General features: G+C 44.6%; 1 protein-coding gene across 1 annotated transcript in view; it reads left to right on the top strand.

Annotated features, from left to right (window-relative positions):
• Window positions 1-11,510, top strand: part of RBM20 (RNA binding motif protein 20) — a 344,285-nt gene extending 332,775 nt beyond the window's left edge. The window contains exon 14 of the mRNA XM_073595898.1: window positions 11,180-11,510. Within this exon, the coding sequence (XP_073451999.1) occupies window positions 11,180-11,293 (114 nt within the window). The 3' untranslated portion in view covers window positions 11,294-11,510. The remainder of the gene's footprint in view (window positions 1-11,179) is intronic.
• Window positions 11,511-12,735: the final 1,225 nt, after the last annotated feature.

Here is a 12,735-nt window from a genome sequence, read left to right as displayed (position 1 = left end):
GACACAGGGGGGAGAGGGGGGTGCAGGTATGTGTGACACAGGGGGAGGGGGGAATCAGGTATGGTGGTGACACAGGGGGGAGAGGGGGTGCAGGTATGTTGGTGACCACAGGGGGGAGGGGGGAATCAGGTATGGTGGTAACACAGGGGGGAGGAGGGGGGTGCAGGTATGTTGGTGACACAGGGGGGAGGGGGAATCAGGTATGGTGGTGACACGGGGGGGGAGAGGGAGGTGCAGGTATGTTGGTGACACAGGGGGGAGGGGGGAATCAGGTATGGTGGTGACACGGGGGGGAGAGGGGGGTGCAGGTATGTTGGTGACACAGGGGGAGGGGGGAATCAGGTATGGTGGTGACACGGGGGGGAGAGGGGGGTGCAGGTATGTTGGTGACACAGGGGGGAGGGGGAATCAGGTATGGTGGTGACACAGGGGGGAGAGGGGGGTGCAGGTATGTTGGTGACACAGGGGGGAGGGGGAATCAGGTATGGTGGTGACACGGGGGGGAGAGGGGGGTGCAGTATGTTGGTGACACAGGGGGGAGGGGGGAATCAGGTATGGTGGTAACACAGGGGGGAGGGGGGTGCAGGTATGTTGGTGACACAGGGGGGAGGGGGAATCAGGTATGGTGGTGACACGGGGGGGAGAGGGGGGTGCAGGTATGTTGGTGACACAGGGGGGAGGGGGAATCAGGTATGGTGGTGACACGGGGGGGAGAGGGGGGTGCAGGTATGGTGGTGACATGGTGTGCAAGAGGGGAGCCAGGACCATCAATGTCCCCAGCCAGCGGAGCCCCAGTCCATCCATGCTGGACCTCAGCCTTTGAGAAGTGTACTGCAGGGAAAGCTCCAAGCCTCCCATACACTGAGTACACCCCCTCCCCCTATCTCTCTTCTCCCCCACTACACTGACAGGCCACTACTCACAGGTCAGACAACTCCTGAACAGCCAGATGAAAGCCTCCCTTCTTCCCTCCCGTCACTCCCACTATTCCCTGAGCTCCGTTGGACACAGGGGGGGGGGGGGGGGAGGGTGATGGCAGTGGAGGCTGATCACGTCTTCCTTGTGTGCAGTGTAGAGCGGGGAGGGGTTGCCAATCCCTCCAACCAATAGGCTTCAGTGTACAATAGAATTTTCTATTTGTACACTGAAGAGAGAAGCGGATTGGCTGCCCCTCTCCCCTGCACTGAACACAAGGGGAACATTGTGACTGACTCGTGGAGGCAACGGCGGCCATTTTTGTGGAGCCGTTGCCGTTTTTTACAAAAACACTCACGATTTTCTCGGGACAAACCCCAAAAATTCGGGAAAACACCCGGGACAAAATTAAATCGGGACAAGGGTCCCAAAATCGGGATTGTCCCGGGAAAATCGGGACTGTTGGCAACTATGCAAAATATAGCAGGAAATCTATTTTTATATGATAAACTGTATTAAAACGGAAGGGAGCAAGTCATACACACCCTCCCCTCCCCAAGCACAATTGTGGGGATATCTTTTTCCTATTTATTTTTCATTTTTAGCCCCACCACCACTACCATTCCTGCAACTTCCTTGGATACTTGCATCACATCTCCCAGGAGGCTGCAGGATAAGCACACAGAGTGGGCGGGGGCGGTCCGGCACATATCAGAGCTGGCTGCCTGCACTCAGAAGAGGCAGGCAACTGAAGAGGACCAAGATAGCGGTGCAGGACCCACTGTGTGGCACCTGAACAGTGGATTGCTATATTATATTTACACACACACGCAGTACACTCAGAAAATATTCACAGAACTTCACTTTTCCACATTTTGTTATGTTACAGCCTTATTCCAAATCGGATTCAATTCATTATTTTCCTCAAAACTCTACAAACAATACCTCATAATGACAACGTGAAAGAAGTTTGTTTGAAATCTTTGCAAATGTATTAAAAATGAAAAAAATCACATGTACAGAAGTATTCACAGCCTTTGCTCAATACCTTGTTGAGTAACCTGTTAGAGTTTGAGTATGATGCTATAAGCTTGGCACACCTATTTTTGGGCAATTTCGCCCATTCTTTGCAGTGCCTTTCAAGCTCCATCAGGTTGGATGGGGAGCATTGGTGCACAGCCATTGTCAGATCTCTCCAGAGATGTTCAATTGGGTTCAAGTCTGGGCTCTGGTTGGGCCACTCAAGGACATTCACAGAGTTGTCCCGTAGCCACTCCTTTGTTGTCTTGGCTGTGTGCTTAGGGTCGCTGCCCTGTTGGAAGATGAACCTTTGCCCCAGTCTGAGGTCCAGAGTTCTCTGGAGCAGGTTTTCATCAAGGAGGTTGCTGAACATTTCTGCATTCATCTTTCCCTCAATCCTGATTAGTCTCTCCGTTCCTGCCACTGAAAAACATCCCCGCAGCATAATGCTGCCATCACCATGCTTCACTGTAGGGATGGTATTGGCCAGGTGATGAGCGGTGCCTGGTTTCTTCCAGACATGACGCTTGCCATTCAGGCCAAAGAGTTCAATCTTTGTTTCATCAGACCAGAGAATTTTGTTTCTCGTGGTCTGAGAGTCCTTCAGATGCCTTTTCGCAAACTCCAGGAGGGCTGTCGTGTGCCTTTTACTGAGGAGTGGCTTCCGTCTAGCCCCTCTACCATACAGGCCTGATTGGTGAAGTGATGCAGAAATGGTTGTTCTTCTATTTTTATTTATTTTTTATTTATTTCAGGTACTTATATAGCGCCGTCAATTTACGCAGCGCTTTACATATACATTGTACATTCACATCAGTCCCTACCCTCAAGGAGCTTACAATCTAAGGTCCCTAACTCACATTCATACATACTAGGGACAATTTAGACCAGATCCAATTAACCTACCAGCATGTCAGTAATCAGCATGGATTCATGAAGAATCGTTCTTGCCAAACCAATCTATTAACCTTCTATGAGGAGGTGAGTTGCCATCTAGATAAAGGAAGGCCCGTAGACGTGGTGTATCTGGATTTTGCAAATGCATTTGACACAGTTCCCCATAAACGTTTACTGTACAAAATAAGGTGCGTTGGCATGGACCATAGGGTGAGTACATGGATTGAAAACTGGCTACAAGGGCGTGTTCAGAGGGTGGTGATAAATGGGGAGTACTCAGAATGGTCAGGGGTGGGTAGTGGGGTTCCCCAGGGTTCTGTGCTGGGACTAATCCTATTTAATTTGTTCATAAACGACCTGGAGGATGGGATAAACAGTTCAATCTCTGTATTTGCAGACGATACTAAGCTAAGCAGGGCAATAACTTCTCCGCAGGATGTGGAAATCTTGCAAAAAGACCTGAACAAATTAATGGGGTGGGCGACTACATGGCAAATGAGGTTCAATGTAGAAAAATGTAAAATAATGCATTTGGGTGGCAAAAATATGAATGCAATCTATACACTGGGGGGAGAACCTCTGGGGGAATCTAGGATGGAAAAGGACCTGGGGGTCCTAGTGGATGATAGGCTCAGCAATGGCATGCAATGCCAAGCTGCTGCTAATAAAGCAAACAGAATATTGGCATGCATTAAAAGGGGGATCAACTGCAGAGATAAAACGATAATTCTCCCGCTCTACAAGGCTCTGGTCCGCCCGCACCTGGAGTATGCTGTCCAGTTCTGGGCACCAGTCCTCAGGAGGGACGTACTGGAAATGGAGCGAGTACAAAGAAGGGCAACAAAGCTAATAAAGGGTCTGGAGGATCTTAGTTATGAGGAAAGGTTGCGAGCACTGAACGTATTCTCTCTGGAGAAGAGACGCTTGAGAGGGGATATGATTTCAATTTACAAATACTGTACTGGTGACCCCACAATAGGGATAAAACTTTTTCGCAGAAGAGAGTTTAATAAGACTCGTGGCCACTCATTACAATTAGAAGAAAAGAGGTTTAACCTTAAACTACGTAGAGGGTTCTTTACTGTAAGAGCGGCAAGGATGTGGAATTCCCTTCCACAGGCGGTGGTCTCAGCGGGGAGCATTGATAGCTTCAAGAAACTATTAGATAATCACCTGAATGACCGCAATATACAGGGATATGTAATGTAATACTGACACATAATCACACACATAGGTTGGACTGGATGGACTTGTGTCTTTTTTCAACCTCACCTACTATGTAACTATATGTAACTATGTAACTATGTATGTCTTTGTGTGGGAGGAAGTGTGGGAGGAAACCTGAGTACCCGGAGAAAACCCACGCAGGCACAGGGAGAACATGCAAACTCCAGGCAGGTAGTGTCGTGGTTGGGATTTGAACCAGAGACCCTTCTTACTGCTAGGTGAAAGTGCTATCCACTACACCACTGTGCCACCCATTCTTCTGGAAGGTTCTCCTTTCTCCACAGAGAAACATTGGAGTTCTGTTAGAGTGACCATCGGGTTCTTTGTCACCTCCCTAAGGCCCTCCTCCCCCTTTGCTCAGTTCGGGCTGGCCACTCTAGAAAAAGTCCTGGTTGTTCCAAACTTCTTCCATTTACAGATGATGGGGGTCACTGTGCTCATTGGGAAATTTTTCTGTACCCTTCCCCAGATCTGTGCCTTGATATAATCCTGTCTCGGAGGTCTACAGACAATTCCTTGCACTTCATGGTTTGGTTTGTGCTCTGACATGCACTGTTAACTGTGGGACCTTATATAGACAGGTGTGTGCCATCCAAATCATGCATAATCAACTGAATTTACCATAGGTTGACTCAAATTAAGTTGTAGAAACACATCTCAAGGATGATCAATGGAAACAGGATGCACCTGAGCTCAATTTTGAGTTTCATGGCAAAGGCTGTGAATACTTATATATATATATATATATATATATATATATATATATATATATATATATATATATATATATATAATATATATATATAGTGATATTAGGGAATTGTCATAAAGATCACCATCACTGTTAATTGCAAAACAAAATACTTCTGCCTCCTGGTTCACTTTTGCCACACAGCTGTTTGAGGCCTCAGTATACAAATACCATACTGGTGACCCCACAATAGGGATAAAACTTTTTCGCAGAAGGGAGTTTAACAAGACTCGTGGCCACTCATTAAAATTTGAAGAAAAGAGGTTTAACCTTAAACTACGTAGAGGGTTCTTTACTGTAAGAGCGGCAAGGATGTGGAATTCCCTTCCACAGGCGGTGGTCTCAGCGGGAGCATCGATAGTTTCAATAAACTATTAGATAAGCACCTGAACGACCGCATCATACAGGGATATACAATGTAATACTGACATATAATCACACACATGGGTTGAACTTGATGGACGTGTGTCTTTTTTCAACCTCACCTACTATGTAACTATGTAAGTCTGATCCCTCAGATCAATGCAACAAGCTCTCTCACAGATTACTCTTTAAGCTCCTTGCTGCTCTGTCACTGACTGCACCTGCATTCTGCAGATATGCACACTCTGGCTGCTCCTGTGCAGCCTCACTGACTGGCTGAGCTCTGAGGAAGAAGGGATGTTCCCTTCGAAACGCGTCAGCTGGCAGTGATTTCTGTGAGTTCCTCTGTGACCATTGGAGAGCTCCGTTCATCTTTGACTGAATGCTGCTACTTGATGACTATTCATATTGCAAGAATTTACACAATTGTTTGTGAGTAGTTTTCTTTTTAACATTTTTAATAAATATATCCAAAGGATAATGCACAAGGTTGGTGCGCCCCTTCTTTTCCTTTTATATCTTTGACTATTAGGGTCCCCCATCCTTGAGGGCAGCAAGGCCTTTGTCATTATATAGCCTGTCTGGTAATCCACTTGTGCGCAGGAGCGTTTCTGCTCTGCTATCAAAATCTCCTGGGGAGATATTGGAGTCCTGACTCCTATGCAGAGACCTCCTGTCTCCCGAGTGGAGCACTGGACTGCCCATATACCCTGCTGGCCTCGGGTAAGCTTTGGACACAACGGGTTGGAGATTTCTTCCCATTCAAAGTCTCTGGGCTAGGGAATTACAAAACCTGGAGAAAAATTAAAAGCCACCATTCTCAGCTCAAAACATATTCTGGAGCCACTCCAGAACCTGAATTTATGTGAAGCCTGCGTCCCTTTTTCCTTTGTTTACACAGTGGCAGGGCCTCACACTTATTACCACTGCTACAATACATATTAGTAGAAGAGTGTGTATCTATTAAAAAGGATAAATACTGATTTGTTCCTGTTTTATATCTAGTATGAATGTACAATACAGCAGTCTGGGGATATAGCACAACGTACATGTCGTTTGTTATACATTGCACTACCTGCCTGGAGTTTGCATGTTCTCCCCCGTGCCTGTGTGGGTTTCCTCTGGGTACTGTGTTTTTTTTTCCCCACACTACAAAGACATGCTGGTAGGTTAATTGGCCCTAGTATCTGTATGTATGAATGTGAGTTAGGGACCTTAGATTGTAAGCTCCTTCTATATAAATATCTGTAATAAATAAATAAAATACAGTGTGCACTGTTACATTGATGACACTAAATGTAGATTTGCATTAAAGCGGTTGTATAACGCTGGACGTTTTTCTTTTTCCTCTGCAAGGTAAAAAGTCATAATGTGCTAGTATGTATCATGCATTATGTGAAACTTACCATAAAACAAAGCTGTTCCAGTGCCGCAATCTCAGCACTGCAGGAGCTTCCATCTTCACCCATCTTGTTCTGGGTACGCGGGCTCCGGCTCTGTGACTGGACGGAGCCGCGATGACGGCATGCGTGAGAGCCGCCGTTTCACGGCACAAGGCTCTGAAGGAATGGTATTCCTTCGGAGCGCCTGCGCCAGTGATGTCACTGGCTGCATGTAATGTAAATATCTCCTAAACGGCGCACGTTTAGGAGTTATTTACACTACCTATAAGTAAGCCTTATTATAGGCTTACCTATAGGTAAAAGTCAGTAAGGGAAGTTTACTTCCTCTTTAAGGCTCCATGCACACTGGCTTAAAAAACATTGCTTCTACAGGAGTTTTGTGTTCTGCCTGTAGAAGCAGCTCAATGTTATCCTATAGGGGTTTTTTACGAAAGGCAAATCCACTTTCCACTACAAGTGCACTTGAAAGTGCAGTCGCTGTAAATCTGAGTGGTAGATCAGAAATGAGGGGAAGCTCTGCTGATTTTATTATCTCCTTCAGATCCGCGCTATAGCCGAATGACGGCTACAGGATCTGCTTTGCCAGGAGGGCGTCAATAGATGTCCCCCCCCTTGCAAGCTGGCCGCGCCCCCCCCCTGCAGGGCGCGTGTGGTGCGTGCTGTGATCACCCAAGTTAATGAGACTTGGGTGATCACAGATCCAAGTAAGGGGTTGATCCCGACCGCTTACCACGTGATCAGCTATCAGCCAATGACAGCTGATCATGTGATGTAAACAGAGGATCGGTAATCGTTTTTAAAAAAAGCCGATCACCGGCTCCTGTTGAAGGGACATAGGTCCAGAGCAGGGAGAGGCGAAGCCGCCTCATTTGTGCCCACCAATCAGTGCCCACCAATCTGTGCCCACAGTGCCCACCAATCAGTGCCTACAAGTACATCAATGCCACCTATCAATGTCCATGAGTGCCACCTATCAATGCCCACCAGTGGTGCCTCATCAGTGCCACCTAGCAGTGCTGCCTCAGTGTCGCCTACCAGTGCCGATTAGTGCCCATCACTGCCACCCATCAGTGCCAGCTATTAGTGCCCTTCAGTGCCACCTATCAATGCCCTTCAGTGCCGCCCATCAGTGCCACCTCATCACTGTCCACCAGTGCCGCCTATTAGTGCCCACCAGTGCCGCTTATCAGTGCCCATCAGTGTGGGAAAAAAATGATAAAAATTTCATTTGGATACAGTGTAGCATGACCGCGCAATTGTCATTCAAAGAGTGACAGCTCTACAAGCTGAAAATTGGTCTGGGCAGGAGGGGGGTTTTGGTGCCAAGTAAGCAAGTGGTTATCCAATCATGTGCAAGCTAAAATGCTGTTTTTTTTATTTTCCTTGCATGTCCCCTCGGATCTACAGCAACTGCACTTTCTGTGCAATTTCAAGTGCACTTTGGATTTGCCTTTAGTAAATAACCCCCTATGTGTCCATGCACATTAGGACGTTAAGAGGCATATTTTGAGTTTAATGTTTAAAGAAAAAAAAAATCCTTCTGGTTTGCCTTTCTGATTGGAGCTTGGAGGCAAAAAAAACATAAAACTCACCTATACTCATCTAAACTTTGTACAAAAAATGCTCTATATTAGCGTTTTTTACTCCAGAGAGAACAGGCGTTTTTTAAAGCCCAGTGTGCATGGAGCCTAATATATTGGCAGTCAGTAGCATAACAGTCAGCGGAGAAGTGCAGTGGTCCTGTGTGGTTCCTTCTGCTGACCCCTAAGTCACTATTATGTTGTAGTTATGTGGGGTCCAGTGGATGGAACCACAGAGGGCATAGAGGGACCAGCCATCTGACACTTCCTGGAGTATTTTGAGGCCAATGTAGCTCTTACAGACAGCAGAGATCGGCAAGAGATTAGAGACCATTTGCTCCAAAGTCTTTAGGCCAACAGTGAGGACTATGAGAGAGAATGGAAGATTGGTATTTCAAATTGGGAGCGCTTTTAAAAACTGTGTGAGAAATTTATAGACTGCTTTTTTCGCCCCAAATGAAGAAACACATGAATATTATTTCGTCACTTGCCGTTACAGTTAAAAGCAGTATAAAAAAAAAATCACATACATTCAACACACTCTGCTTGGCAAATAAGCACTTAAAATCAGCATTGCATGGTGATTTTATAGGCTGTTTTGATCATTTATGGGGGTTGGTTCTTAATGTGCCAAGCAGTGCAGTGATTGTTTTGAGTTGTTAAGACGCAAGGAATCAAGAGCCTGGCACCATTGATAGATATATGATACCAGTGGCAAAAAGCTTTGTGTATTCCCGCCGGCCCAGTCTGTAGTGATACACTTGGTTAATCGGAGATATCCCACCTTGTGAAATGTTGTTTCTCATTAAATCCATAAGCTCAGTGCTAGTGAGAGCGAAGACAGATGCTTTCACTTAAAGGGGTTTAAGTGGCTGACACTGGCTGGGCTTTCCCCCAGGACAAGATGTTACAAGACAGTTGGTGCACTTGTCATTTTTAATAGGTCTCTGTTTTGTGCTGTCATTATCCCCGGGTAAAATATGAGGCTCAGGGCTGCAGACCACAGCAGCAGCCAAAGTCTAAAATGAGCAGACATGTATCATGGTGACTTCAGAAGTTTTGGCCGTTTCCCTTACACACTGGTGTGTCATTTCAAAAATTTTACACTCATGTCACTACGTGTCATTTGGAAAAGGCCCATATCCAAAGCTTTTTCTGCCCCAGAGTAGGAAGCATGCCAACGTTTTATGATATTCTGAAAAACATATAATTATAGACTATAATGACAATCTTAAAAGATCAGGAAGTATTAAAATCTCTTATGTATTAATGCCATGCAAGGTATGATGTTTTCTCCTGAATGTTGTTTGACAGAATGGCTATTTTTAGCTGGACTGACTCACAGCCAAGAAGCTGTTTCTATCGAAATCTTATGCCCAGATGAGATTTTCCCTTATTTCCTGTGTTAAGTAAGCCTTCCCAATCTGTCCAAAACCAAAAGAAAATTGATTGAATGTCATTTTGAACTTTTCATCTAAACTAGTTTAGATTTTTGCTTAAAGTAACCTTGTACTGTTGATGAATTATGGTGCCTTGTTAGACAATATATCTGTTAGAGGTTTTTATCTAGTATTCAGGTTAACTAGGCACATTCTTTCCAGAACATTATACATTAGTGTTTTTCTAAATGATGTGAGTTATTGCTTCCTCCATATTCTACAAGGCGTAGCTATGGATGATGCTGTCTGTTTGAGGTGACCCATACCATCCTCTTTGCTTACCCATGTAACAGTCCCTGTGCATAGAGACTTGATTTCCCCTCTCTCCTTTTACAGGTTTCTGGATAGCCTCTGATAGTAAAACTCAGACTCAGAAGGTCAAGTTAGTTGTTAGGCCCCATGCACACAATTGGGTTGATTTACTAAAGGTAAATAGCAAGTGCAGTTACTGCTCTAGATCTGAGGCAAACATGCAAGGAAAATAAAAAACTGAGTTTTTGCTTGCACATTAGATGGTAGAAATCAGCAGAGCTTCCTCTCAAATCTATAGCAACCGCAGTGCACAGTATATTTGCCTTAAGTAAATCAATCTCCCTGTGTTTAGCCCTGGTACATGAGGCTTCTAGGTTTAGGGTTCAGCTGCTGCGGCTGGATGGTGCACTGATTTCTAGTAATGTATGTGCCCAGGAACCAATGACAGTCTGCAAGCTGCCAGAAGCAGGACAGGACAGTGCACCTGTGCCTTCTGCCCACAGCTAAACGCCCAATGCCCAATGTGCATGGGGCCTTACACTGTCTGCCTGGTTAGAGTTACATTGTTCCTCCTTTCCTGACTGGCTGGGACTTTTAATTTCATTTTTTTAGCTAAAAGAATAAATATATAAATCCAGGTAATGGGGCCAAGCATGTACAAAAGGAAGCTGAAGTAAAAGTAAATTAAAGCGGAACTGTACTAAATAAAAATTGTTTTTTTTGCAAGAAGTGACATGCAAAGTTCCATCTGCCAAAAAATGTCTCCCTGTGGCTCCTACCAATTCTTTATTCTGTATACACTGCCTATGGTTCATGCACAGAACAGTGTACATTCCTGGCTCTCCCAACATCTATAAGATGTTGAGAAAGTGCACATGGACTAGAGCAGTGATGGTGAACCTTGGCACTCATCTGGAGTGCCAAGGTTCACCATCACTGGACTAGAGTAACACATCATCAGTGGCTGCCCAATGTCAGAGTCAGAAGAAGACATCTGAAGATGTCAGCAGCAGCGACAGAGGGGGAGCATAAATGTATCTCTGGAGGAGAGCATACTGAAAGTTAAGCAAGCCATATTGTTCTAGTATTCTGTGCAAAAATGTCACATTATGACAAAAAACAGCCCCACAATAGAGGTAATAGAAGTACAGCTTTATGTGCATTTTTACACATAGTTTTCACAGCTGCTATCAACAGATTGCTAGAGAGCTGTGATATGGTATATAATAAGGAAGCCATGCATGTGGCCAGATAACTCAGATAATATTGTTTGAAGGTAAAAGTATTTATATACATATAGTCACAGAAAATCTGTTTTCACTTTTTCTCCAGAGTTACTTGTCACGGTTGGCAGAAGTAGGTCCAGAAAAGAGTGAAGTAGAGAAGCTGGTTCCACAGCAGGATGATGTGGGGATTGTTCCTCAGTTTGAGACAAGCAAACCTTGAAGATGTGGAATGAACAAGATAAACATGAGGATGGCGTGATATTCTCAGTGGAGGACATTACAGGTTGTGTGCAGGCTGGAAGAGTTTTGGTAAAGGAGCCAGAGCAATGATAACCCAAGGAGCAAATCATTGCATACGTGTTCAGCACAAACATGGTGAACAGCCAAATCAGTGTCCCCCAATGATTACCCCCGACAACCCCCCCACCACCACCACCACCACCACCACCACCACCACCTACATTTAGTCATGAAACTCTTCACTGGAAAAAGACTTTATGACCTATAAAGGAGTTGTTCTGGCTTTCTAGCCAGCACTGGTATGTTAGGAGTGTTCTCAATAAGATGCATGTTTTAATGATCGACAAGCAGGATCAGAGCTCCTTTCCTGCACACTTCTAATTATAAACCAATGATACAACCAAAGATTCCTCAGTGACTTTTAATCAGGTAAATTTAGGGGAAGGTAGCTTGCCTGCCAGATTGACAGGCATAAGATTGGTAAATGAGTCTGTACAGTGGGTGAACTTTACTATAGTCGGAGGTCTGTGTGTGTAGGTTGGACATGGAGTGCTAAGACGAGCACTGGCGTAACTTAGGATCTGTAAATGCACATTGTGCCTCGATTGATCTTTTATATATAAAAAAAAAAATGACTCAGGGATTTTATTGTTTTCTTACAGAGTGTAACTAAATTCAGATAGATCATTATCTTATGACCAGTACCTCTGAGTACAAGTGCACTAGATGTGATGTAAAATTAGGTGCAGATGTTCAGAATGTGTGTACATCTCCACTATTACTCATAAAAGGCCAGGACTGCTAATATTGTGACCGTATCTCTCTTCCCGGTATGCTGATGGAGGGGAGTTGTATAATCTCCCTGCAATGTAGTGCATAGTTCTGGTACAAGGTGGAAATATGCATCACATATTTGGGGTTTTAAATGTCAGGGACTCAGGTTTTTATAGCCGCTCTGCATTACCACTAACATTATTCTGACAGTGCCAGCACAATTTTGTAGTCCTCTCTTTTGTGTGTCAATTTTTATTGCTGCAAAAACAGAAAAACACTGAAAAGGGGAAACTTTTCTTAAAAAGAAACCTATTCAAAAATGTACAGCAGTCTGTTAAAATCAGAAGATAATAGTTTAGTACCAGGTTGCCCAGCGAGGATAAATTTCACTATAAATATACAATTTATGTTCAGTAGATAAAACAGATGCTTTTTTTCAGCAGAACAAAAAAATTCTCATCTCTCAAACCTATCTGGACAATTTTGTACGACTTATCAGAGCTAAACAGTTAATAAATTGCCTTCATACAGTCTGGAAACATTAGATGGCTGGTTTAAAAGTGGCACTTCTTATAAAGACTCTCAGCTGTTGAAACCAGGCTATACCTGCCGGTACTTCCAGTTCCTTAGCAGCTAGATGGTCAAAGA

The sequence above is a fragment of the Aquarana catesbeiana genome, linkage group LG08 (assembly GCF_042186555.1).
Source record: "Aquarana catesbeiana isolate 2022-GZ linkage group LG08, ASM4218655v1, whole genome shotgun sequence".
Taxonomy (NCBI): domain Eukaryota; kingdom Metazoa; phylum Chordata; class Amphibia; order Anura; family Ranidae; genus Aquarana; species Aquarana catesbeiana.
The sequence above is the reverse complement of the archived record's forward strand: the minus strand, read 5'-3'. Positions and strand labels throughout refer to the sequence as shown.